The sequence below is a fragment of the Gorilla gorilla genome, chromosome 5 (assembly GCF_029281585.2).
Source record: "Gorilla gorilla gorilla isolate KB3781 chromosome 5, NHGRI_mGorGor1-v2.1_pri, whole genome shotgun sequence".
Lineage (NCBI taxonomy): Eukaryota > Metazoa > Chordata > Mammalia > Primates > Hominidae > Gorilla > Gorilla gorilla.
Window position 1 is genome coordinate 184,001,029 of NC_073229.2, and position 27,979 is coordinate 184,029,007.

The 27,979-nt window shown below is 42.2% G+C and overlaps 3 protein-coding genes and 2 non-coding genes across 7 annotated transcripts in view; 2 read left to right on the top strand and 3 right to left on the bottom strand.

Moving 5' to 3' along the window:
* Window positions 1-8,473, top strand: part of ACAT2 (acetyl-CoA acetyltransferase 2) — a 17,252-nt gene extending 8,779 nt beyond the window's left edge. For both annotated transcript variants that reach the window (XM_004044902.4, XM_004044903.5), the window contains exons 5-9: window positions 4,667-4,810; window positions 5,626-5,748; window positions 6,795-6,949; window positions 7,665-7,775; window positions 8,086-8,473. In XM_004044902.4, coding sequence (XP_004044950.4) covers window positions 4,667-4,810; window positions 5,626-5,748; window positions 6,795-6,949; window positions 7,665-7,775; window positions 8,086-8,256 — 704 coding nt within the window. In that variant the 3' untranslated portion in view covers window positions 8,257-8,473. The remainder of the gene's footprint in view (window positions 1-4,666; window positions 4,811-5,625; window positions 5,749-6,794; window positions 6,950-7,664; window positions 7,776-8,085) is intronic.
* Window positions 8,375-19,241, bottom strand: TCP1 (t-complex 1). Its single transcript, XM_019029044.3, has 12 exons — window positions 18,870-19,241; window positions 17,518-17,603; window positions 17,203-17,331; window positions 15,348-15,445; window positions 14,833-14,943; window positions 14,117-14,298; window positions 13,395-13,521; window positions 10,362-10,537; window positions 9,866-9,989; window positions 9,320-9,512; window positions 9,053-9,216; window positions 8,375-8,683 (listed from the first exon to the last, which is right to left on the bottom strand). The coding sequence occupies exons 1-12, from the start codon at window positions 18,931-18,933 to the stop codon at window positions 8,467-8,469; spliced, it is 1,671 nt and encodes a 556-aa protein (XP_018884589.1). The 5' UTR covers window positions 18,934-19,241; the 3' UTR covers window positions 8,375-8,466.
* Window positions 9,673-9,804, bottom strand: LOC115935158 (small nucleolar RNA SNORA20). Its single transcript, XR_004070858.1, has one exon. It is a non-coding gene; the product is annotated as a small nucleolar RNA SNORA20 (small nucleolar RNA).
* LOC115935162 (small nucleolar RNA SNORA29) lies at window positions 15,042-15,181 on the bottom strand. Its single transcript, XR_004070862.1, has one exon. It is a non-coding gene; the product is annotated as a small nucleolar RNA SNORA29 (small nucleolar RNA).
* Window positions 19,242-19,310: 69 nt separating the features above from the next.
* MRPL18 (mitochondrial ribosomal protein L18) lies at window positions 19,311-27,910 on the top strand. Of its 2 annotated transcripts, none has more exons than XM_004044904.4 (4): window positions 19,311-20,105; window positions 20,406-20,592; window positions 26,770-27,001; window positions 27,533-27,910. In XM_004044904.4, exons 1-4 carry the CDS (start codon window positions 20,054-20,056, stop codon window positions 27,602-27,604), a joined length of 543 nt encoding a protein of 180 aa, XP_004044952.1. In that variant the 5' UTR covers window positions 19,311-20,053; the 3' UTR covers window positions 27,605-27,910. The 2 variants fall into 2 exon arrangements, with proteins under 2 accessions (XP_004044952.1, XP_018884591.1); XM_019029046.3 differs by having other exon boundaries at window positions 19,969-20,105; window positions 26,770-26,852; window positions 27,533-27,600.
* The last annotated feature ends 69 nt before the right edge of the window (window positions 27,911-27,979 follow it).

Here is a 27,979-nt window from a genome sequence, read left to right on the forward strand (position 1 = left end):
ACAAGAACCAAATAGAAATTCTAGAACTTGCAAAGTACACAATCTGAAATTAAGAATTCACTGGGATGGGGCCAGGCATGGTGGCTTACACCTGTAATCCCAGCACCTTGGGAGGCTGAGGTGGGAGGATCACTTGAGGCTGGGGGTTTGAGACTAGGCTGAGCAACATAGTTAGACCTCATCTCTAAAAAAAAAGAAAAAAAATTCCGAATGGCCTTAACAGCATCTTGGAGACAGAAGAAAAAGGGTCAGGAAGTTTGAAGATAGATCATATACACAACCTGAAGAACACAGAGAAAAATAATGAAGAATAAATGAACAGGCCAGGCACGGTAGCTCACGCTTGTAATCCCAGCACTTTGGGAGGCCAAGCCGGGTAGATCATCTGATGTCAGGAGTTCAAGACCAGCCTGGCAACATGGGGAAACCCTGTCTCTACTAAAAATACAAAAATGAGCTGGATGTGGTGGCCCATGCCTGTAATCCCAACTACTTGGGAGGCTGAGGCAGAAGAATAGCTTGAACCCAGGAGGTGGAGGTTGCAGCAAGCTGAGATCACACCATTGCGCTCCAGCCTGGGTAACAAACAAAACTCTGTCTCAAAAAATTAAATTAAATTAAATTAAATTTAAAAATAGGCCAGGTGTGGTGGCTCACGCCTGTAATCCCAGCACTTTGGGAGGCCAACGCAGGCAGATCACCTGAGGTCGGGAGTTCGAGACCCACATGACCAACATGGAGAAACTCCGTCTCTACTAAAAATACAAAATTAGCCAGGCTGGTGGCGCATGCCTGTAATCCCAGCTGCTCGGGAGGCTGAGGCAGGAGAATCGCTTGAACCTGGGAGGCGGAGGTTGCGTTGAGCTGAGATCACGCCATTGCACTCCAGCCTGAGCAACAAGAGTGAAACTCCGTCTCAAAAAAATAAAATATAAATGAACAGAGCCTTGGTGGTCTGCAGGACAAAATAAATAGGACTAGCATGCATGGAATAGGAATCTCATACATAAGGAAGAGAGAGAATGGGGCAGAAAAAAACTGAAGAAAATTTCCACATTTGGTGCGAAAAGAAGTTCAAAGACCAAGATGGACAAGGGAAAAATTACACCTTAGCAAATTGTAGTAAAAAGTTAAAAAAAGATCATGCCACTGCATTCCAGTCTGGGCAACAGAGTGAGACTCTGTCTCAAAAAAAAAAAAACGAGTGAAAGTGAAGAGCCATTTTTAGATGAAGGAAAATGAATTGCCTGCACACCTATACTACAAGAAATACTAAAGGAGCCAGGCATGGTGGTATGTGCCTGTAGTCCCACCTACTGAAGAGCTGAGGCAGGAGATTGCTTGAGTCCAAGAGTTTGAGTCTAGCCTGGGCAATGCTATCACAGTCTACTATGATTGCACCTGTGAGTATCTACTGCATTCCAGTCTGGGTAACATAGTGACACAACAACAACAACAACAAAAGAATAGCTTCTGGCCGGGCGCGGTGGCTCACGCCTGTAATCCTAGCACTTTGGGAGGCCGAGGCGGGCGGATCATGAGGTCAGGAGATCAAGACCATCCTGGCTAACACGGTGAAACCCCATCTCTACTAAAACTACAAAAAATTAGCCAGGTGTGGCAGCAGGTGCCTGTAGTCCCAGCTACTCTGGAGGCCAAGGCAGGAGACTTGCTTGAACCTAAGAGGCAGAGGTTGCAGTAAGCTGAGATATTGCACATTGCACTCCAGCCTGGGCAACAAGAATGAAACTCCATCTCTAAATAAATAAATAAATAAATAGTGTAAATAAATACTGTATAAAATGCAAAGCACTCAGAATAGCCAAAACAATTTTGAAGTCAGAAAATAGCACTTACATGCTCTGATTTTAACATTACCTATAAAGCTGTTGTAAACAAGACAGTGTGGTTTTGGCATAAGGACAGAGAAAGAGAACAGAGTTCAGAAATAGACCCAGACTTATGCTCGTTTTCAACAAAGGCATCAATGGAATGAAATGGAGAAATTAAAGTCTTTTCAACAAATGGTGCTGGAACAACAGATTACTCACATGGGAAAGATGAACCTAGATCCCTACCTCACACCCTATATAAAAGCTAATTTGAGATAAATCATGGATTTAAAAATAAAAGCAAAAAATGTAAAGCTTCTAGAAGTATATATAAGAGAATAGCTTTTACAGGGTGCAGTGGCAGGTGCCTATAGTCCCAGCTGCTAGGGAGGCTGTGGTGGGAGGATCACTTGAGGCCAGCAGTTTGAGGTTGTATAGTATACTATGGTTGATTTTGCCTGTTAGTAGCTGCTGCACTCCAGCCTGGTCAACATAGTGAGACATCATCCAACAAAAAAAAAAAAAAAAAGAAAAACAGCTTGATAAGTAAAGACAAGACATAGAAAGCAAAGCAATAACTTTTTTTTTTTTTTTTTTTTTTTTTGTGGAGACGGGTCTCACTCTGGCACCCAGACTGGAGTGCAGTGGCTCAATCTTGGCTCACTGCAACCCCCACCTCAGCCTCCTGAGTAGCTGGGACCACAGGTACTCACCACCATGCCTGGCTAATTTTTTGTATTTTTTGTAGAAATGGGGTTTCACCATGTTGCCCAGGCTGGCCTCAAACTCCTGAGCTCAAGGGATCCTCCCACCTCAGCCTCCCAAAGTGCTGGGATTATAGGTGTGACCCACCAAACCTGGCCAATTCTCACATTTGTAGAAGAGAGTTACAAATACGGAAAGGGAGAAGAATGTAGCTTGTGGTGTTAGGTTGCATTTTGGAGAACTCAAAATGCAGTATGAACTCAAGGTGTTACCATGAGTGTGTGTGTATATGTAAAATTATAAATAATACATATGGAAGTTTCTACTGAACAGACCTAGAAACAATGACAAACCAGTAACAACAAGCAGTCCTGACACCCAGATCTTCTAAATACATTTATCCACTAAAAGGAACTAAGGTTGTTTGGAGAAATGGCCTTTTCCAGGACTAGGGAAAAAATGCTAAAAAATTAAGGACATGCTTAGGGACACGTTGAAAGTACACAGGAGGCAGCCTACGGGGCTTCCACTTTCCTGTAGTGGAATTTTGAACAATTTGAGCATCAAAGTCAGTAATGATAGTAATGGGTTGTAACTGCCCAAATTTTGAACAATTTCAGCATGCAAATAAGTAATGATAGTAATGGGTTATAACTGCCCAAGTATTGAACAATTTCAGCATCAAAGTAAGTAATGAGAGTAATGAGTTATAACTTATTCAATAAAATGAAAATGTATGAGTCCATCCTGATATAAATAACTGAATAAATGGGAGAAAAGGAAAAGGTTTTCTTTATGGTAAAATGCCAATTAATATCTTACCAATAGAAGGAATGTTGGAGTTAGAAAGTCATCAATGAATGCTAAAACTAGTGGGTGAAAATATGATGGGGAAGAAGATATTTTGATAATCCAAAAAGAACCTCCGATAAATTATTGTTACTTATAAATGGAAAAAATGGTACCTTTAAAAGCTAGAAACCTGGTGAATACCAAACCATTTTAACCAAGTGATCAAAGATAACATCACCTGGGATGAACTGATTGTCATTTGTGTCCTAATAAGACTCACTGAGAAAAATCATACTATCATTCAGTGGTATCATACTATCATTCATTCTGCCTTTTGGCAGAATCTTAATCTAATTCTGAGGAAACATCAGACAAATCAAAATTGATGACCCTTAACCAAAGAACTGGCCCATGTTCTTCAAAAATATCAAGCTTAAGAAGCATAGTCTGAAGAACTGTTACAGACAAAAGCAAACTAGAGAGATTGATAGTTGTACAATGCATGCTTCTTTATTGGCTCAAATAAAGGAGCTAGAAGGACATTACTGGAATAATAGGTGAAATTTGAATGTGGACCAAGGATTAGATAATAGTGTTTGATTCATGTTAAATTTCCTGATTTTTGTTTTGTTTTGTGAGACAGGGTCACCCAGGCTGGAGTGCAGAGGCACAATCACGGCTCACTGCAGCCTTGAACTCCTAGGCTCAAGTGATCCTTCTGCCTCAGCCTCCCAAGCAGCTAGGACTACTAGCTACGTGGCACACACACCATGCCAGCTAAATTTATTTTTTAATGGAGACAGGGTCTCGCTGTGCCCAGGCTGGTCTCAAACTCCTGGGCTCACTGATCCTCCCACCTCGGCCTCCCAAAATGCTGGGATTGCAGGTGTGAGCCGCCACACTTGGCCCAATTTCTTGAGTTTTATAACTGTGCTTATGTAAGAAAGTGGCCTTGTTTTGGGGAAGTATACACTGAAATTAAAATTTAAGAGTAAGAAGGCATTGTATCTCCAACTTTCTCTCAGATGGTTCAGAAAGAAAATATTAAAGCAAATGGAGGGAAAATATAAATGGTGACTCTGGGTGAAGGAAATTTCTGTAAGTTTACAACTATATAGAAAGGGAAGGAGAGAAGTATGACTCCTGAGAGTCACTGCAACATTTCCAAACCAACTGCCAGTGGCAGGCAGGGCCACCCCACACAGAGCATTGCACAGGCCACCATGAGCCTGCTAGCATGTGTGGTCAGTCAGTGCGTGGTCAAATGTGGACGACTTGAGCTATCAAATGCCAGTTCATGAAAATGTTAGTTTTTTGCTGTTTTTCTCCTTTCCCAGCTGAAAATGTAGCCAAAAAATGGCAAGTGAGTAGAGAAGATCAGGACAAGGTTGCAGTTCTGTCCCAGAACAGGACAGAGAATGCACAGAAAGCTGGCCATTTTGACAAAGAGATTGTACCAGTTTTGGTGTCAACTAGAAAAGGTGAGTATATCATAATAGTTTAAACGTCAGCGTATTTATAGGTAAGAGTAACATCTAAAAGAGTAATACATAGGACTCTTTAGAAATTATATCTTAGTTATGTTTTTCAGGTTGCAAATATATGTCCTGGATACATGAATGTGGGGAGGGGGTATGCTGGGTTTACAGGACACGGTAACATGGGACCTATGTCAGCACTCAAGCACTCTTGGTTCCAGAGTGTCCATGACCACTGTGCACACACAGCAGGTTTCATGAGAAGCGGAGCACTGGCTCATGGTTGTTAGGAGGCACCAGCTGACCTGTGTCCTGTATAGGCTCAACCTCCTCAGAAGTGGACACCCATTACTTCTCGCTGCTTCTGTGTGACCTCCATTTCACATTTCTAAAGGGTGGATCTTTTGGGGTCACTCGCTATTTTCTAATACAGAATGCTCCCGTCAAGCTCCCTTATTGATAACTGACATCTCTTATGTCCTGCCAGCAGTGCACGTGATCCACTCACTCATAACCAGCCAAGTAATATGACCCAAACTATAGCAGAATTTGGCACAAACAGGTCCCTGGTAGCTACTTTCCTCAGGAAGGCCTATGGATTTGGAAAACACAGGTGTCTCATAAGGACATACTCATAAATTGTTTTCATGTACAATAATTCTTGTGTGTACTTTCCTCCTGTTGTCATCAAAGTGGTCACATACTAAAACTTTTCTGCTAAATATGAATCCTCATGTAATGGCAGAGAACCCACCATTCCCAGCACACTTACTTCTGTCTCTGGACTAATCTCGAGTAATTGGTTTTCCTTTGCTTAGGTCTTATTGAAGTTAAAACAGATGAGTTTCCTCGCCATGGGAGCAACATAGAAGCCATGTCCAAGCTAAAGCCTTACTTTCTTACCGATGGAACGGGAACAGTCACCCCAGCCAATGCTTCAGGTTAGATTTTCTGAAGGACATCTGGGGGAATACTATGTCCTATAATGTCTACCAAGTGAATATTTTTCTCTTTATTTATATACAAAAGTACTATTTTTTGGGACAGGGACTCACTCTGCCAGCCAGGTTCGTGTGCAGCAATATGATCATTGCTCACTTGCAGCCTCAAACTCCTGGGCTCAAGTGAGCCCCCTTGCCTTAACCTCCCAAGTAGCTGGGGGACTACAGGCATGAGCCACCACACCCAACTCAGTATTTATATACAAAATTATTCTTAAGACAGTTTAAGGAAACATGTCATTTCTCTGTATTTGATCATTGACTTAACCTATACCTATAATGATGAAAGAATTAATTTGGTTTCTTGACATCCCAACTAGACATACAAATGAAGAAGTAAATTAGGGAACTTCAGTTTATCTACCTTTGTATTTTTCCAGTACCAGAAACTCCCAATACCTCCTTGTGAAGCCCAAGCTTATTCTTCCATTTCCTGTCAGAGATCTCCCCTCCCTAACTGCTGTAATCCTTTTTTTTTCTTTTTGAGACGGAGCCTCACTCTGTCACCCAGGCTGGAGTGCAGTGGTGCAATCTTGGCTCACTGCCATCTCCGCCTCCCAGGTTCAAGCAATTCTCCTGTCTCAGCCTCCTGAGTGGCTGGGACTACAGGCACACACCACCACACCGGCTGATTTTTCTATTTTAAGTAGAGATGGCTTTCACCCTATTGGTCAGGCTGGTCTCAAACTCCTGACCTCAGGTGATTCACCCTCCTCCACCTCCCAAAGTGCTGGGATTACAGGCGTGAGCCACCATGCCCAGCCCTGACTACTGTAATCCTACCACTTTCTCTAGTTGGAAAGTTTTGTGGTCAATATATTGCCAAACATAATTTCTATGTATACTGTAAAGTCTGTTGAATTATAGTAAATGCCTTAGCCAACAGGTAAAATCATTTAACTCATGTCTTCAGGTGGTAAAGAAGCCACAGATATGTAACTGAGGTTAATAAGCATGGTAGAAATTAAGTCACTCATATTTTACAGGAATAAATGATGGTGCTGCAGCTGTCGTTCTTATGAAGAAGTCAGAAGCTGATAAACGTGGGCTTACACCTTTAGCACGGATAGTTTCCTGGTCCCAAGTGGGTGTGGAGCCTTCCATTATGGGAATAGGACCAATTCCAGCCATAAAGCAAGCTGTGAGTATAACCCTATTCCCTTTTATGAAATTTGTCTTCCTGTTAGCCTTAAATGAGCTTATTCATGTAGTTATCTCTAGTCTTTCCCTACCAGAAGAGTAACCAAGAGCATTTATTTCTATTTTTGAGATAAGGTCTTGCTCTGTTGTCCAGGCTGGAGTGCAGTGGCACCATCATAGCTCACTGCAGCCTCAAAACTCCTAGGCTCAAATATTCCTCCTGCCTTAGCCTCCCGTTACCTCGAACTACAGGTGCACCACCACGCCTTCTTCATTTTGTAGAGACAAGGTCTATGTTGCCCAGGCTGGTTTTGAACTCCTGAGTTCAATTGATCCTCTTGCCTTAGGCTCCCCAGGTGTTGAGATTTCAGGTGTGAGCCACTACCCCCAGCCACTGAGAGCATTTGGATCGCATGCTTTCTAGGGGAACTGATTCTGTTACATTAGCCTTAGGTACACATAACAGATGCTACTGGTTCAAAATTTAAGACAATTTAGAATTTCTAAGGGATCTTTTAGATCACATCCTTAACCTTTTGGATGGAATGGATGTCACTAAGGCAAAAATGTGTGAGAATGTCACTGTATTAACCTAATAACAAACCAAAGTAGCAGTTGCCAGTATCAAGAAGCATATATTTATGTTGACAAAGAATGGTTTAACTTTAGCCTTTCCACCCAAGTTTAGACCTCTTTTCTATGAATCTTTCCTCTAGGTTACAAAAGCAGGTTGGTCACTGGAAGATGTTGACATATTTGAAATCAATGAAGCCTTTGCAGCCATCTCTGCTGCAATAGTTAAAGAACTTGGATTAAACCCAGAGAAGGTAAAGATGCACAAGTAACCCTGAGAGCTTACCAGTGAATTTCACAATCCAATTTTAAGATAGTATCTTCTAGGTGTTGGCCATGTGGGTAATAGTTAAAAAGACATTAGCTTACTTGGCATAAAAGGAACGAGGTAAGATAGGCAGGGATGGATTTTCACAAAGGTGTAAATTTATTCCTAAGCAGTTAAAATGAAAATTTGAGTTTGAAAGGGTAGCATGCTGATACATTAAGAGGAAAAAGACAAGTTTAAGATTTTAAACTGTGTCCACAGAAGAATAAACAATCTAAATCTTTTCTCCCCCTTAGGTCAACATTGAAGGAGGGGCTATAGCCTTGGGCCACCCTCTTGGAGCATCTGGCTGTCGAATTCTTGTGACCCTGTTACACACACTGGAGAGAACGGGCGGAAGTCGTGGTGTTGCAGCCCTGTGCATTGGGGGTGGGATGGGAATAGCAATGTGTGTTCAGAGAGGATGAATTGCTTAAACTTTGAACAACCTCAATTTCTTTTTAAACTAATAAAATACTAGGTTGTAATATGTGAAATCAGAGGACCAAAGTACAGATGGAAACCATTTCCTACATCACAAAAACCCAAGTTTACAGCTTGTACTTTAATGTGTAATACTCAACTCAAGGTACAAGACAATTGCATTTAACATTGTTATAAATAAAAGAGACATCAGATCAATCATTAAGGGCTCCAGAGTGAACAGCATCTTCGTAACTTCCATGTTTATCATCTTTACTTTCTGGATGTAATTTAATAAGATCATCAATTCGAAGAATGGTGATTGCAGCTTCTGTTGCAAATTTCAAACTCTTAACTTTAACTATGGTTGGTTCAAACACCCCTGCTTGTTTGTTGTCTCGAGGTTTACCATTGCTCAAATCAAGACCAATCCTGCAATTAAGAAAGAATTATTAAACGGCCGCTTACAATTTAATTAGGTGGCCTATTAACTCCAGCATTTCATTCAAGTATTAAGCTTGATTTTTAAATCAGACTAGAGATCTTGTAGGTAGTCTTTCTACCAAAAGAAGCAGGGAGAGATTAGCAATCACAGTTAACTAAGACACACCAGTGCTAATAATTAGTCATTATCCCTTGAATTACAGTGACTGAACAACAAATGCTTGCTGTGAAGTTTTTCATGTTAAGTATTTGACAAAGTCTGTTACTTATGTTTGCTGACATGTAATTGACTACTATCCTTTTTAATGCAACCTGTTCTGCAGAGGTTAACAAAGAGCGGGAAACTGTTATGCTTACCATTTTAGATTTTTACGTTCTGGGTTAACCTGGGCCTCATTATGAAAAGCTCTTAATTTTGCAACCAGATCTGTGGAGTCCTGGGCAGCATTAACTGCTAGTGTATTGGGAATAACAAGAAGTGATCTTGCAAACTCTGCAATCGCAAGCTGTTCCCGAGACCCCTAGGAAAAGAAGACAATTAGGTGACTTCACAAAAGGGAAAAAAAAATTAAAGTCCACAGCTACTGCTCTCAGGTCTCTAAGACAAGAAATGACTGTTCTTACCATGCTGGTTGCATAGTTTTCAAGGTATATGGAAAGGGCTGCTTCTACAGCACCCCCACCGGGAACCACAGATTTTGACTCCAAAACTCTCTTCACTACACAAAGTGCATCATGTAAAGAGCGCTCCATCTCATCACACATGAAATCATTTGCCCCACGTAAGATAATCGATGCAGATGTACGAGCCTTAGTACTGTTCAAAACAAAAGTGCAATTCTTGTAACAGCATTTTTGAAAAATTTTTTTGCCAAGACCATCAATTTCTTAAAAAAATGGCATTTTAATAAAATAAGTCTACATAAAGTTCCCTTAAGTCCTGCCTACACAGGATATTTAGATATACTATACAGAAACAATGTCTAGTCCATGCAGAAGAGATGAAAATGGTTACTTCATCTCAATTTACAGTGGCCCAATGTTATTTTATCCCATGCGTATAACTGCTCGTATCACTGTGAGACTACAGGCAGCAAATAAATGGGAAGAAAACCTACTTTTACTTAACAAAATCGGTATAACTTTACAATTTTAGAAAGTAGCTCTTACTTTTTGATTAAGATCAGCTCATCATCACAAATTCTCTCCTGTACCACTTCTTCTGCCTGTCCCAACATTGCAGCTTCAAAAGTTTCTTCACCTTCCAAATTGGCCAGGGTTGACAGAATAGTTGCTAGTAAGAGTTACAAAGGATCTGTGAATATTGCTCTTTCATGATTTTAATATCCTTGGACTCAGTAGCATTTGTGATAAAAGTGCTATATTACAAGTTTAGAATTTAGTTAGGCAGCACACAGTAACTCCTTTTATCCTAAGATGGAACTATGTCATTTTAGAAATGAACAAATTCAGTTCATGAATTTCCAACAAACTTAATTTCTCCAGTTACATGAAAAATGGCTCTATAAATGTGTTGGTAGCACAAAGCATTAAGAGAATATAAATGTTTTTGAGCTGTTTTCTGTCAATATTCCAATGTAGAAAGACCTTTGCTGGGGTCAGGTATAATAAAAGTATTTTACATGACAGCCAGCACAAGACATACCTCCAGAAGCTTTGGCAATGCGTTTAAGGTCCCTTTTTAAAACTCTTCTAACTGCCATAGCACCAGCCTCCACAAAATACTTCAGACACATATCATCAATTCCACCAGTGGTTAGAATAACATTGGCACCGGTTGCCAGGATCTTCTGAATTCTCTCCTTGGTGATATCTGATTCTCTGCAAAGTATTTTTGTAACCCGAGTTACCTTCTGTGATTTTTAAAAAGAATTTACCTTTAACTTCCATTAAGTATTTATCACAAGATAATCATAGATCAAATTGTATTATCCTTTGTTATCTCTGACCAGAATTTAAATTAGTCCAATTCATGGAAAATTTGAAGGAATTAAAAATTACCACTTAGCTCTCCCCAACCCAAATTTGAATTACTAATTGAGAACTATGGTTAAACAGGGAACACAGGTCCTGCCTTCAAGGATCTAGTGGGGAGAGGGATTACCAATCACACTCCAGGGCAAGTGTCACTAAAGTGGTATGCAGAGATTACAAGCACATAAAAGACATAACTTTAGCCTAGGAGGTGGACAATGAAGAGGAGTCCAGGCCAAGCGCAGTGGCTCACGCCTGTAATCCCAGCACTTTGGGAGGCTGAGGCGGGCAGATCACCTGAGGTCAGGAGTTCGAGACCAACCTGGCCAACACGGTGAAACCGCCTCTACTAAAAATACAAAAAATTAGTTGGGCCTGGTGGCGGGTGCCTGTAATCCCAGATACTCAGGAGACTGAGGCAGGAGAATCACTTAAACCCAGAAGGCGGAGGTCGCAGTGAGCCGAGACCGTGCCACTGCACTCCAGCCTGGGCAACAAGAGCAAAACTTAACAAGAGCAAAACTCCGTCTCAAAAACAAACAAACAAACAAACAAAAACAGGAGTCCAGAGTTGAAAGCACAAAAGAAGGTAGAACCAGAAAAGTGAAAAACCTTGCAGGTTACACCAAACAGTCTACATACTAAGCTTAATATCTTTAAGCAAGACTAGTATATCATCTGCGTTTTCAAAAGGATTCCCTGATTATCAATGTGGAAACTGCACTGAATGGCTGAAGACAAGAAGATAATAACATGAGATATAAGCTGAAAGACAACCTAAACAGAAAAGTCAAATTTTATGGCTTGGGTGATCCTGGAGTAAAATAGCAAGAGTTTTGGGGGCTGGATGGGAAATGAGAGTTCAGTTGAGGACAAGATTAAGTTTGAAGTCTCTGCTGTTACTCAGGTGAAGCTCCCAGGAGGTAGTCACTTACATCATGGAAACCATAAACTATGGGAGATCCAGATTTGAAGAGTCAATATGAGTGAAGCCATGTGAATAGATCATTCGAAGAATTTTTAAAGTAAAATGAATTACAGATCAACCTCAAAAGCAGCTTGTCTACTAAACAAGTACTGTGTGCTACACACTGTTATATAAACTCATGGTAAAAACTGTAGTAAGCCCCAGGAAGAAAAAATACAGGAAGTTACAACAGAATATAATTTAGATTGAAGAAGAAAGAAAAGCTTCTCTAAGAGACTAGCTTGGGTGTGTTTCTACAACAGTCTAGGCAAGAAAATGAAAAGTAGGTAAAATTAATTTGGAGGTAGAAATCAAGTGGTCTTGGTGACAGATTAGGAGAAAAAGTGTTGGTAAAAAGGAGGAGTTAAGGACATTTCCTAGTTTTCTGCCTGTGTGAAGGACTCCCCATCACTAAAATGGTCAAAAGCAGATTTGCGGTATTATCACAAGTTCAGTTTTAGACATGTTCACTTTGAGATGCTTGAAAAGCATTCTACTAGATAGAGGTATGTGTTTGGAGCTCAGAGCAACAGCTGAAAGAGTCTCTGGCATAGAGAGATAATACATGAAGTCATGGGAACAAAGGGGCTATCCTGGAGAGTTATTATGAGATGGTCCAGACAAAGCAGCATCACAAAGCCTTCCATCCCCGAAAGCATTTCAAGAAGGACATAATCAAAGGGTTGCTAAAGGTCAAGTAAGAGGAAGGCTGAAAATGTCTTCCGAATTTCACGCTAGAGACCTTAACATGCAGTCCCTCAAATGGAGAACAGGGCTGAAAAGGGATAAGAAAAGCACCAGAGAAGTTTTGTGTAGTAAACCACTCATGACATCTGCCTGTAAAGATGTACGATAGGGAGTACCAATAGCACGAGGATGTACGAAGAAGCTTGAAGGACAAAAGAGCCACACGAAGAATCCAGGAAAGAGCATAATTAGTTGAAGATGCAAGTATGAAACAAGAATCAAAGACAAGGCTCTAGAGCAGAAGGAAACAGACTCTAGAACACTTACTGTAGAGGGACTGGCTTTGATGGAAGAAAGGACACTTTGTTGTATGAGGAAGGAAGGAAAAAAGAATACCCGTGCAGACTGATTTAAAAGATGACAGCACATTTCTTACTCTTGGCAAAGCTTTCTTGTAGGTCTGGTTCAACTACTGTTTAAACTACTCATTTTTTTTTTTTTTTTTTTTTGAGACAGGGTCTCGCTGTCACCCAGGTTGGAGTGCAGTGGTACAATCACAGCTCACTGCAGCCTCGACCTCCTGGGCTTCAGATTCTTGCCACCTCAGCCTCTCAAAGTATTGTGATTACAGGCATGAGCCACTGTGCCCAGCCTAAACAATTTATTGTTTTAAGTGACTGTCAGGCAGTCAAATCTATAGCAATGGTCACACTACCTCCACCATTAGCTCTTCTGGCATGCCAACCACTAATATCACCTGCACCTCCAGTATCTAGCAAACAGTAGGTTACAGTCAATACTATACTGCTGAGTTCTGTACTGCTTTGAGGAAATTAGATTTCTGTCTTTTACATCTTTAATATTAATAGACTCATACAATCAAAATTCCACAAAAAGGCCGATTTTCATATAGGTTGTATAACCCCAAATCCCTCTAAAAACACCACCAGGCTAATTTTTCTGGAAGTAAAATAGTTTGACTTGGCTAAAAATGTTAAAGTCCTCCAAGACACTCACACCTAAAAGGCCAAAAATAATCTCTCAACATACCTCTGTCTAATTTGGTCCAGTTTTTCAGGGTCTGTAATGACCACCTGTACACCAAGCTTCATTTTTGTTTTTTGCAGGCTGAAGTCAAGGCAAGCAATTTTTGCATTTACGATTCTCTTGGGCATGCCTACAATTGAACATAAGATTAAGTTAATACGTCTATCCTTAAAAGCATAATAAAGAGTACCTATAATCGATTGTATGTAAACACACAAATTTAGACTATAATTCATTGCATTTTATCTTAGAAAAATTTTATGGCATTAAATGCACGTAATTTCTTTTAATTCACATTCCTTCTACCATGTTGTATGTGCTTTAAATTACAAAAAGATGTACTGCACATAATCCACAAAAATACATTTTTTTTTTTTTTTTTGAGACGGAGTCTCACTCTGTAGCCCAGGCTGGAGTGCAGTGGTGTGATCTTGGCTCACTGCAATCTCCGCCTCCCAGGTTCCAGTGATTCTCCTTCCTCAGCCTCCCAAGTAGCTGGGACTACAGGCAGGTGCCACCATGCCCAGCTAATTTTTGTATTTTTTAGTAGAGATGAGGTTTCACCATATTGGACAGGCTGCTCTCAAACTCCTGCCCTCGTGAGCCACCTGACTCGGCCTCCCAAAGTGCTGGGATTACAGGCATGAGCCACCGTGCCCAGCCAAAAGCAAAGCTAGTTTTAATCTGTAGCAATCTCATTCTATAAACCAAATCCCAAACCTTACCCTGGGATCCCACCACACAGTTGAGTGCATAGCCACTGATGAGCATACTCTCCATTTGACTTCTCCCATGGGCTTTCAAAATATTAACAGAATTGACTGGATAGCGTGGCTGGCCTCTTATGTCTGTGTATTTAATAGCAAGTACAGCATCTACTACCATGTTAGCAAAGAAATCACCATTTCTACGCCAAAAGTTAAGGACAGTAACAGGTTTGGAATGGACAAAGGGTACACACGTGAAAAATCAAGGGTAATTTCAAGGGACTTCCTTTTAGTAATCTAATCTATTAAAGAAGCAAGCATTATTTGTCACCAAAATGTTACAACATTATCACTATCTGCAATTCGTATCACTTTTGGACATGCTTTTTATTACCTTTTCACCCTAAAAAAGCAGGGAAGGCAACAGGTAATTTCAATACAGCATTACTCCTCTCTATTGATATCAATTTGCATAAAATTGGTTATTCAAAATTTTATTGCACAAAATTGATACTGCTACTACGCATGCCTGCGTGCACACATGCGCACACACGCACCCCATCCCGAGACAGGGTCTTGCTATGTTGCCCACATTGGACTGGCACTCCTGGGTTCAATTAATACTTCTACCTCAGCCTCCTTAGTAGCTGGGACTACAGACACACACCACCATGCCCATCTCAAAGTCTTATGCTTTAAAAAGTCTAAATTTTATCTGACAACCACAAGGATACATTCCAATGATTTTGGAAGACATGGATGTCTTAGCAGCATTAATCAGGCAATCTCTTCCCAGTTCATCTGTGTTAACAATTAGGTTTTCATTGATATAACGCACTGCTTCCCTGTTTAAAAGTGTGGGGGAGAAAAACGCTTATAAAGTCACTACTCAAAACTCTTTGCATTCATCATGCTTAACACAGAGCCAAAATGTCATAAGTAATAATATCTGTTCAGCCATTTCATATAGGAGGAGGACATGAAAAAACCCTCCCTCTTCAGATCATGGCAAGTTTAATCTATCCCATAAGCATAGCCACTAAAATCTATTATTAGGAGAAAATGTGGTAGTCAAATGGGAAAAAAGATACTGGTCCAAGTTTTTAACTTCAAATATTACTACTTAAATGCTAAAACATTTAAATTGAAGGTTTTCAAATTAAAATTTAGTTATTAATCAAAACGTTAAGACAACACAGTTTACAACTATTACATCAAAAAAAATTTCTCTGAATGCAAACAATCTTACTTGCAAGCAAGTCGATAGCCACTAATAACTGATGTGGGATGAATTTTCTGTTTGACTAATTCATCTGCATTTTTTAGGAGTTCTGCTGCAATAATAACCTGTTGAGAAAACATTCACTGATCTGAGTGTGCTGGATATTCAACATGTGCAATACATATGAAATGACACTAAAATGGCCATATATTATTAACCAAAATGGTAGTGGTGAAATGAATTAACTGGTTATTAGAAACCTGGGGGTGAAGGGAGAAGAACGCTACAAAACACTCTTAAGTCTTCAACGTTACTCATAAATTCTTGGAAACTGCCACTTTAAGCAAAACAATGGACAGCAATTTCTCAAATACAGTTGTTTATTGTAACGCTGATGGGGGGAGGAAAACTTGTTTTTTTATACATCATCTTTCCTCTTAAAGTCAGTTTCCATGAAGCCACTGTGGATGTTCAGTGAGGTCTTATTGTATTATAAATGCAAATGGCCCAAACTGGGTAGGAGCCAGAAAAATGTTGTAAGAAACTAGTTCAGCAATAAGAAACTAGTTCAGCAATACAACCGTAAAAGACAACACATCTATTACCTTTAGAGACAGTGCTCAACAGAAGCTAAACCAAGTGTGACTATTCACATGACCTATATTAGGCTATTATTTTATTTAAAAAAGATAGTTATTCAAGTTGATAAAACACTAAGAAATATTTTTAAAGCAAAAAAGACTGTCAGCTTCTTATGGGAGGAAAACTACATTTGTTAAATCACATTATCGTAAGTTAGACAAAGATCATATTCATATTTTAGGAGTAGATTCCATTCTTTCATGGCTGAAGTTTAATCTAGAAATACATTTTCCCCACAAACTAACTAGTTTCTACAGAATTAACATCTTTCTCACCAAACAATAGTGTTTCTACTATACCAGCATGCTGGATGATCTATGAAGAGTTTATAATGTGTATCACATTTACTGACTCGATAAGATCACACTGTCATATCATGATGTATTTATTAATTTCTCACACTCCCATTTTGAATTCCTGAGATTACCTGTCAGGATTTAAAAAACAGAACAGGCTGAGTGCAGCTCATGCGTGTAATCCCAGCACTACAGAGGCCGAGAAGGGAGGATCACTTGAGGCCAGGAGTTCAAGACCAGCCTGGGCAACATAGCGAGACCCTGTCTCTAAAAAAAAAAAAAAAAAAAAAAAAAAAAAAAGGTTTTTAATTAGGTGGTTGTGGTGGCACATGCCTGCAATCCCAAGCACTCTGGGAAGCTAAGGCAGGAGGATTGCTTGAACCCAGGAGTTCTAGGCTGCAGTGAGATATGACAGCACTGCAGCACTTCAGCCTGTGCTACAGATGGTCTCTTAAAAATAATAATATAAAAACATTGTTTCTCCCCCAGATTGGTAACATTTTATCCTCCAAATAATCAGAAAAGTTGAGAGCTTTCCAAGTCTCAAGGGGTGATGGGGGAGGAAACAAGACTTTTGAGAGACCATAAAAAAATCTGTGTGATGTCTGAATACCGCCATAAAGGGAAAAATAAGCCCTCAAAACTTGTGAATACCAACATTTAAAACAATGGGGCTATGTCAAATGAACTCAAATTCTTTCCTACTTAAACTGTACAAACTAGCTGTTAACTATCAACTTACAAATTTTGTTTCTGAATCTGTACCTAAGAAGCTTATTTCCCCTCTTAAATGTGTAACTTCTTTTTTCTTCTTGCTCAATCTTCTGGGCATTCAGAATATGTAACTTATTTCTGACACAGCACAAATGACCCACTTATGGCTTCAACTTTCTGAAAGTCGGTCGTTTTTAGAAAAATGATCATTCTTTAGCCAGTCTACCTACCACTGAAGTAGTTCCATCTCCAACTTCTTTGTCTTGCAGATCAGCCAGCTCACAAAGAACTTTAGCTGCAGGATGTTCTACCTCCAGTAACTTCAGGATGGTTGCACCATCGTTAGTAATGGTTACATCCTAAGAAATTCGCAGGAAAAAATATGAACCACTTACAGAAATCAACACAGCCCCATTATAATACACGTTCACCTTTAATATCACCTTCCAGTACGTGGATTCTGATTAAGTCAAAGAAAGAACATAGCAAAACACTGAAGATAGTTTTACTTTAAGGAAACTAACACAACAGTTATGTGTACTTACACCAATATCATCCACCAACATTTTATCCAAGCCAACTGGACCGAGAGAACTTTTTACAATATTGGCAATCGAAGCTGCAGCCATAACTGTAGACAATCAATTAAAAACAAAAATAAAAAAGAAATGAGGATAAGCCACAACTCTGAAAGACAGTAATTTCAGCCTAAAGGTAAATGACATCCAACAGCCCCCGTATTTCCCAACTCTACAAATCCGTGTTAATTATTTAAAAACCACCTACTAAGAGTCTAAATGGGGCCAGACACTGTGGCTCACATGTGTAATCCCAACACTGCGAGGCCGAGGCAGGAGGATCGCTTGATGCCAGGAGTTTGAGACCCCTTTGGGCAACATAGCGAAACCCATTTCTACAAAAAATAAAAACAAAGCCGGATGCGGCGGCGCGGGCCTGTGCTTGGAGACTGCAGTGAGCTATGATGGCACTCTCGTCTGGGCGACAGGTGGGACCCTGTCCCTAAACAAAGCGAGCCTATTTGGCACAGCTTTGATGCGGAGTGGAATCTGATGGCGGGAAAAAAAAAAAGAGTAATAACCACCAATTTCATGCTCTGCCACTTCGTACAGCTATACCAGCCTTTTCCTTCAGATTCTGCAAGTTTTTTGCTCATTAAAACTCTCTTTATCTGTGAGGAGAGAAATCGGTAGTCAACGGGGAAGGTGGTGACTTTCAGATTTGTTTACGAAAAAAATTAGGAATCTATCAAGAAAGAGTAAGCTCTGTAGATATCCAAAGGCCCGACAGCAAACGCTCTGCTAAGTTAGCGTTGCCGTCTCCTGGGGTCAACGCACTCGAGTGGCGTTTCCTGGGCTAACTCTACTGTAAGAAGCTGGCAACCCGGATACAGCTAGACGCCGGGCGCCCGACCTCGACTACAGCTGCGGGCGGACAGGGCACCGGGCTCATCCGACGGCGCGCGGATGGACCTACTCTTTTTCTGGTAAATGGTCCTAAAATGAAACCTGGCGTTTAACATGGACGCTCAGGGGGTCGCCCTGAAACAAAAGGGGGTGCGAGGCGTGGCCCGCACGTGCGAGCCCGGGAGGCCCGCTTTCCCGCGGAGGGCGCGTTTCCAACGCCGTCCCGGACACCACATCCACGCGTTGCCGGTCTCAAAACCCTGCCGCGCGCTCCGGGGCTCCTCCTCGCTGTGGGAAGAGGGGGTCCACAGCGCCCTGCCCCAGAGAACGGCGGGTGGGCTGGGTCCGGCTGCAGGGCCCCGAGGCCCTTTCTGCGGAGGTAAAGGAGAGGCACGAGGGCAGCCGGGGTCCGGTCGCGGTGGGACTCGGCCCTCCCCGGCCGCAAACCCGACCCAGGCCCAGCCCGCCCTTACCGTTCTGGGAGCGGATCGTTTCCCCAGTGCTGCGGTCACCGAACACGGACAAAGGCCCCTCCATCTTCACGGCAGCGATACACGTCGAATTCTGCTTACACCGCGGGCAACCAGTATCGCGGCCCCTCAGCCGACCGGCAACCACAGCAGTGGCTGCGACGGCGTGGAGCGTACCCGAACGATGTCCCAGGAGCTACTGGGTAACACACCACCCCACCCGCTTCCCGGCTGCCCCGGCCCGGCCGCAGGGCACGGCGGGAAGGAAAAAGAGGCGGGGGCAACAGGGAGAGAAACGGGACTGTGACGGAAGTGAGGCTCCGGGGAAGGGGCGGGCTCGGCATTTTTGTCCAATTAGATAGCCGATGGGAAGGGCGCGAAAGCGGAGAACGGAAGTCGGATGTTGGACCGCTGGGAAGAGGTTGAACCTTCGCCTCAAAAGATGTTGCGCAGACGCAGTGGGCCATTCTAGTGCCTTCTAGAAAAGGTTGTAAGAAGGGTGGGGCTTGGAGCTGGGGTGTAACTGGAGGGGCGGGCCCTTCTCCAAGTTAGAGTTGGGGTTCTGAGCGAGTCTTGCGTTTTAGGTTTAGTGTCTTTTCCTTGTCCCTGCTCGGGGAGCGTGAGGCAGATCGGCCGGCTTTGCTCCAGGCCTCAGGAGTGTAAGTTTAAGGGCGCGAACCCGGGTGGGACGGGGCAGTTTTTCCAGCGGGCCATACGGGAAAATTTTTGGTTCGAGGAAGACAACCACCCTTTTTAAGGAGAAAACTGCATCTTGCCCTGCCTCATTCCTACGCGGTGCCCAGGTGGGGTGTGTGTGGACCAGTCAATGACCGCCCAAGCTCTCCGAGCAGAAAACCCAAACATGGTTTTGTGGGGTGTGTGCCTTTGACCCCGGACTTAGGCAAAAAGCGTGGTCGTGGGCGTAGCTACGAGGTGGTTGGTGGGCTCCAGGGCCTGCGTGCCCCTCGACGTGAGCGATGATTGGCGGTACAGGATAACAGATCGCCCTCTTGGCCACTCAGTGGCAGGGGACTTTTATACTTCCGGGTCGGCGGCGTCTGGCGTGGAGAGTTTGGGGATCTACAGCAGCCAAAGGCTTGTCCCTGACTTTATATGGCTGCGCGTGACGAGCGACTGAGTCGTCCGTGAGGAAAAAGAGGCGAGGCTTTTCCGACATCGTCTCAGCGATGGCGCTTCGGTCGCGGTTTTGGGGATTGTTCTCGGTTTGCAGGAACCCTGGTAATTAGTCTTACCCCCGTTCTCCCAGCTCACTCGCCAGGGCTTGCACAGTACATTGGAACGTGCGGGTTCTATTGTGTATTCGACGTGCCGGATCGAAATAGAGCTCGCGGCACTGCGAAGACCACAGTAGGAAGTTAAGGACGGGGTCAGTGCTGACTCCACCCTGTGGGCATACGTATTTTTCGTCCCTTCGGGCCTGAAGATTGGGGGTGTAAAAGCGGATAGACGTTAGAGCGGGTTCGTGCGCTCTCCATATCCGTCATTTTTAAGCCCTGTGCGGTTGTTTCCGTTGCCCAGGGTGCAGGTTCGCAGCCCTGTCAACCAGCTCCGAGCCGGCAGCGAAACCTGAAGTGGACCCTGTGGAAAATGAAGCTGTCGCCCCAGAATTCACCAACCGGAACCCCCGGAACCTGGAGCTTTTATCTGTAGCCAGGAAAGAGCGGGGCTGGCGGACGGTGTTTCCCTCCCGTGAGTTCTGGCACAGGTAATTAAATCTGCTTGTGATTGACAAGGGCAGTGCACCCTACAGACTATTTTCATTCATTCAACTCCAGGCACTCTCCCAGGTAGCTGCCACGCGGCGGGTAGAGGCAGGGTTCGCGGAGGGGCTGGAACAAACAACAAATAGGTGTGATGGGGGCTATTTAAAGAGGATGTTACGGTAGCGGACAGGATACCTACTAAGGCCTGTCTAAGGTGACATTTAAGAAGGTGAGATCTGAAAGAGGAAGAAGCCGAGTCATCTGCCAGAAAGAGCAGTCCTAGCAAAGGAAACTGCTGGGGTGAGGAACTGAAGGGCTTGTGGATCTGAAGCTCAATGGGCAGAGGATGAGTGGCCCAAGATGAACATGGAGGGGTAAGGAGGCGACAGATGATTAGCTTTGTAAGTCAAGATGAGCACTTTAGACTTTATTTTCATTATAGTGGGAAACTACGAGAGGATTTAAAGCTTGAGCCCGAATTGGTTTTTCAAGATCATTCTGGCTGGGCGCAGTGTCTCATGCCTGTCATCCCAGCACTTTAGGGAGCCAGCCGAGGAAGGCGGATCATCTGAGGTCAGGAGTTTGAGACCAACCTGGCCAACATGGTGAAACCCCGTCTCTACTAAAAATATAAAAATTAGACGGGCGTGGTGGTACATGCCTGTAATCCCAGCTACATTCCAGTGGCTGAGGCACGAGAATCATTTGAACCCAGGAGGCGGAGGTTGCAGTGAGCTGAGCGCCTGGGCGACAGAGCAAAATTCTGTCTCAAAAAAAAAAAAAAAAATCATTCTAGCTGCTTTTTGGAAGATTAAATTTTTGAGGGAGCAGGACTTGAAGAAAGACCAGTTAGGAGTCTAGTATGACTTGAGTTACTTTGTTATAAAGGTGGTTGTTTAATGAACACTTATATTTGCCAGGAATTATGCTACTTGCTTTATATGTTTTTTCTCATTTAATCCTTAAAATTACATCATGAGGCAGTTATAATTTCCCCCATTTTACAGGATCAAAGAAATTGAGGTTTAGGGAGACATGATTAGTAAGTGCCAGAGCTAAGATTTACATATGTTTTAACTGACCTCAGAGCCAGGACGCTAGGTTATTACCACTATACTACAGCATGTAAGTGTTTATCAGGTTTATGTGCTGCTTATCTGCTTGGTGAGGATTTTTTAGAATTTCTTAAGGAGTTCTTAAGTACTATATAAAGTTATAAGAGTAAATTGGAAATCATTACTGTGTGATGTATTATTTATTTATTGAACAAGCATCGTACCTGTATCACTTCCTAGGCATTGTGTTAGAGGCAGGAGTTACAAAGATAAAGTAGATGTTATCCCTGTCATCAAAAGTCTTAAGTTTCATAGTGGAAAGTGGAATGGGGATAATGATGTGTTACAGTTGCTGTGATACATGTTTACTCATAGAGGAGGGAGTCCAAGAAACGGAGTAGGCAGTTCACTTTTTAAATAATCTGGATCTTAAGGCAAAAAATCTTTTGAAACACCCAACCTATTACTTTCTTTTTTCTTTGTTTTTGAGACAGGGTCTGGGTCTGTTGCCCAGGCTAGAATGCAGTGGTATGATATCTGCTTACTGCATCCTTGACTTCCCTGGGCTCCAGCAATCTTCCCACCTCAGCCTCCTGAGTGGCTGGGACTAGAGGCGCATGCCACTACTCCCAGCTAATTTGTTTTGTTTTGTTTGAGACAAGCTCTGGCTCTGTCACCCAGGCTGGAGTGCAGTGGTACAGTATCAGGTCACTGCAACCTCTGCCTCCCAGGCTCAAACGATTCTCCCATCTCAGCTTCCTGAGCATCTGGGACTGCAGGCACACACCACCATGCCCGGCTAATTTTTTTCTTTTTCTTTTTTTTTTTTTCTGGTGTTTTTTGTAGAGATGGGGTTTCGCCGCTGCCCAGGCTGGTCTCGAGCTCTTGAGCTCAAGAGATCTGCCTGATTCAGCCTCCCAAAGTGCTGGGATTACAGGCGTGAGCCACTGCACTCAGCCCCAACGTATTACTTTGATTTATTTAATATTTGGATCATTAAAAATAACTAAAGATGTATTTCCTCATTTTTTCTCTGTCTGCCTTACTCGCAATATTAAAAGTAGAGAATTTCAGAATATTATAGTAGGAAATGACCTTTGACATAATGAATCGGGCCCTTCACTGAACAAATGGTTTAAGATGTGTCAGCAAACTACGGCCCGTGGGCCAAAGGTAGTTTGTGAGCTAAAAACTTGTTTTTACTTTTTTAAGTTAAAAAAAAAAATCAAAAGAATATTTTGTGGCTTGGGAAAATTAAATGAAAATCAAATTTCGTTGCCCAGGTTCTTAGAACATAGCTGTACCTACTCTCATTTGTTTACACATCACCTGGCTGTTCTAGCACTACAATGGCTGAGTCGAACAGTTTCAACAGAAGCTATTGGACCTAGAAAGCCTAAAATATTTACTATCTGGCACTTTGTGGAAAAAGATTGTTGACTCCTGGTTTAACAGATTGTGATTTTTGGCTGGGCGCGGTGGCTCACGCTTATAATCCCAGCACTTTGGGAGGTTGAGGCGGGCGGATCACGAGATGAGGAGATCAAGACCATCCTGGCTAACATGGTGAAACCCCGTCTCTACTAAAAATACACAAAAAAATTAGCCGGGCATGGTGGCAGGCGCCTGTAGTCCCAGCTACTAGGGAGGCTGAGGCAGGAGAGTGGCGTGAACCTGGGAGGCGGAGCTTGCAGTGAGCCGAAGATCGTGCCACTGCACTCCAGCCTGGGCGACAGAGTGAGACTCCATCTCAAAAAAAAAAAAAAAGAGATTGTGATTTTTTACTAGAGCCACCAGGAAAACCAGGAGTAGACTCCATATTTCCAAATCTAATGCCTCTTCTATTTCACATTGAGAATCCTAGTGAGAATCTTCTGATTTGGGTGTGTTTTCTTTAACTTAAACTTGACTTTTTAAAGTATAACATATACGTATGTTATAAAATCCAAAGGGAGTACAGTTTCCTGTGTGTCCTTCTAAAGATTGTCTATGTATATAAGCAAAAACTGTTAAAAACAATAAATCTTAGCATACGATAAACACTTCCGCATCTTTCTTCACCACCACCCTCAACTACCCCAAGCACGCACTTAAAAATACATCTTGGAGATTCTTCATGGCAGTTAAGAGCATTGACTCTGGAGCCAGACACTGGGACTTAAACCATGGCTCCATTACTTACTAGTTTTAATCTTTTTCAAGTTACTTAACCTTTCTGTGTTAGTTTCTGCAGCTAAAAAAAAAAAATAAGAAAAAATAATAGAATTGAGACATAAGCTTTATCTATAAATCGTTAAGACAGGCCTGGCATATACTAAGTGCTCAGTAAATGTTAACTATTATCTTCATCATTATAAAGCATTATTTCATTGATTTCATTAACTGTATGGAATACTATTGCATGGATTTTACTTAACTCGCTCCTAGAGGGTGATTATCTTTTGTGATTACAATGTTGCATCGAATTGTCTTGTCCATGCATTTTGTTAGTGAGATTGAGCATATTTTTGTGAATTTGAGTCATTAATATTTTTCTTTTCTGTGAACAGTCTGTTCGGATAATGCTTTGCCTATTAAGTTATGAAGGGGTGGGTTGCCCCTCCTCACCTGTGGGTGTTTCTCGTTAGGTGGAACGAGAGACTTGGAAAAGAAAAAGACACAAAGTATAGAGAAAGAAAGAAGGGGACCCAGGGAACCAGCGTTCAGCATATGGAGGATCCCGCCAGCCTCTGAGTTCCCTTAGTACTTATTGATCATTCGTGGGTGTTTCTCCGAGAGGGGGATGTGTCAGGGTCACAAGACAATAGTGGGGAGAGGGTCAGCAGACAAACTTGTGAACAAAGGTCTTTGCATCATAGACAAGGTAAAGAATCAAGTGCTGTGCTTTTAGATATGCATACACATAAACATCTCAATGCTTTACAAAGCAGTATTGCCTCCCGCATGTCCCACCTCCAGCCCTAAGGCGGTTTTTCCCTAACTCAGTAGATGGAACGTACAATCGGGTTTTATACCGAGACATTCCATTGCCCAGGGACAGGCAGGAGACAGATGCCTTCCTCTTGTCTCAACTGCAAGAGGCGTGCCTTCCTCTTACACTAATCCTCCTCAGCACAGACCCTTTATGGGTGTCAGGCTGGGGGACGGTCAGGTCTTTCCCTTCGCACGAGGCCATATTTCAGTCTATCACATGGGGAGAAACCTTGGACAATACCTGGCTTTCCCAGGCAGAGGTCCCTGTGGCCTTCCACAGTGTTTGTGTCCCTGGGTACTTGAGATTAGGGAGTGGTGATTGTTAACGAGCATACTGCCTTCAAGCATCTGTTTAACAAAGCACATCTTGCACAACCCTTAATCCATTTAACCCTGAGTTTGACACAGCACATGTTTCAGAGAGCAGGGGGTTGGGGGTAAGGTCATAGATTAACAGAATCTCAAGGCAGAAGAATTTTTCTTAGTACAGAACAAAATGGAGTCTTATGTCTACTTCTTTCTACACAGACACAGTAACAATCTGATCTCTCTTGCTTTTCCCCACAAGTTATTGATCATTTTTCTTGTTAATTATAGGAGGCTTTTAACATATTGTGTAAATTAGCTTTTTGAACAATATGAGTTTAAAATATTTTTTCTTTTTATATTTTTGTGACAGGGTTTCACTCTGTCACCCAGGCTGGAGTGCAGGGCATTATCATGGCTCACTGCAGCCACAACCTCCCGGGCTCAAACAATCTTCCCACCTCAGCCTCCCAAGTAGCTGGGACTACAGGTGCACACCATCACGCCTGGCTGATTTTTTCTGTTTTTTGTAGAGACAGAGTGTCACTGTGTTGCCTGGGCTGGTCTTGAACTCCTTGGCTCTAGCAGTCCTCCTGCCTCAGCCTTCCAAAGTGCTGGGATTACAAGAATGAGTCACATGCCCAGCCTAAAATATTTTTTGTTTCATTGCTTTTCTTTTGACTTCATTTTACTTTTTTTTTTTTTTTTACCATGCAGCAAATTTTGTCCATCATTTCTTTTTTATGCCATATGAGGGGCTGGGCATGGTGGCTCAGCCTGTAACCCCAGCACATTAGGAGGCTGAGGTGGGTAGACTGCTTGAGCTTAGGAGTTCGAGACGAGCCTGGGCAATATGGCAAACCCTGTCTCTACAAAAAAATACAAAAATTAGCTGGGTGCAGTGGCATGCACCTGTAGTCCCAGCCACTTGGGAGGTTGAGGTGGAAGGATGACTTGAACCCAGGAGGCAGAGGCTGCTGTGAGCCAAGTTCGTGCCTCTGTACTCTAGCCTGAGAGACAGAGGCAGACCCTGTCTCAAAAAAAAAAATGGCCATATGAAGCTGGACACAGTGGCTCATGCCTGTAATCCCAGTGCTTTGGGAGGTTGAGAAGGGTGGGTCGCTTGAGGCCAGCCAGGAGTTTGACACCAGCCTTGGCAACATAGTGAGACCCTGTCTCTACAAAATAAAATAAAAATTATCTTGATGCAGTGGCATGCACCTGTAATGCCAACTGCTTGGGAGACTAAGGCAGGAGAGTTGCTTGAGCCTAGGGGTTTGAGGCTACAGTGAGCTGTGGTTGCACTACTGTACTCCAAGCTGGGTGACAGTGAGACCCTGTTTCTGAAAAATAATAAAAGCCATATGACATGGTTTGATGTCATATTTAAATATGCATACCTTGAGATTATAAAAAAATTTCTCATGTTTTCTTCTAGTACTGTTATGATTTCAGTTTTTGCATTTAAATTTTTGCTCCGTCTTATATTTATTTTGGTGCTAGCTATAAATAAAAGCAAAGAGTAAGTATATCCACATCATGCATATGTTCAGTAACTTAGCTCTGTCTCTTCAAATCTCTTTTTGAAGTAGATCTGTAAATAAAACTCAGCTCTTCAGAAATTTCTTCATGATACTTGAACTATTTAGTTTGTTATTATTGAGGATATTCTCATAAAGGCGGAGGAAAAACACTTTTCCCAAGCAAAATCCAAGTTAAATATGTTGAAGTAAATTAACCAAACACTGGATTGTTGAAAAATATTTAGTCATTTATTCACCTCAATTAATGTAACTTTAGGATACAGATTCTTCTGTGATTTTATTATCTTCTCACCCCATTTAGGTTGCGAGTTATAAGGACTCAGCATCATGTAGAAGCACTTGTGGAGCATCAGAGTGGCAAGGTTGTGGTTTCGGCCTCCACTCGTGAGTGGGCTATTAAAAAGCACCTTTATAGTACCAGAAATGTGGTGGCTTGTGAGAGTATAGGACGAGTGCTGGCACAGAGATGCTTAGAGGCGGGAATCAACTTCATGGTCTACCAACCAACCCCGTGGGAGGCAGCCTCAGACTCGGTATTTTTGTTTTCATGTACTTATTGAAAAGGTATTGTGTTAATTCTTGGCATTAGGTAACTTACATAATAATAAGTTTTTACTTACCAAATACTTTCCATGTGTCAGACCCTTTGGTGAGTACTCAACAGTGTTACTTCATTTAATCCTCACATCAGTCCATAGGGTAGGGACTAGTACTCTCATTCTATACAGAAATAAACTGAGGCTTACTTGCCCAGAGTCAGTGTATGGTGGATTTCAAACCCAGGGTGACTGATTCTGTAGTCCATGATGTCAGCCACTGTATTTCCTGTTCATATATTGACATCTTGTCCATGTAATATTTTGAAATGCTGCTGAACCTTGACATCTCTACATTTCCTTTTTACTTACATCATTATTAAGATCACTTTCTGAAAAATCGTTGTAGGCTGGGAAGTTAGCAAGAACAAATCAATTTATTTCTGTCTTTTGGAAGGTGAAAGTATTTTCAGCCTACTCGTGCTGCTGACTTAATCTTTTCCTTTTTTTTCTGATTTTCAAAACCAGATGAAACGACTACAAAGTGCCATGACAGAAGGTGGTGTGGTTCTACGGGAACCTCAGAGAATCTATGAATAAATGGAAGCATTAATTGTTTTGAACATGTAAATATAAATCTGTCAGCCACTACAGCCATCAAAAGAGAGCATCTGGAAGAACAGCCAGCTTGGAAGTTTTACAGCAATAATGTTGCAGTGGAATATTATTTGTAGTTAAGGTCATCCTCCTTCCCTTTCTGTTTTTTTAAATCAAGAACTACATTCTGCCCTTTTCTTGGGCTTCAGAAGCATCTAAGAAAAGCAGTCATCAATTATAATTAACTTTCAAAGGGCAAGTCAGAAGTGGTTTATAAATTGCAAAATAAAGGCATATTATGAACTTTTATTTTCTGGTTATATGACATTGTCTGAGCTCACTGTGGCAGTGGAGCACATATGAGGTTGATGTAAAGCA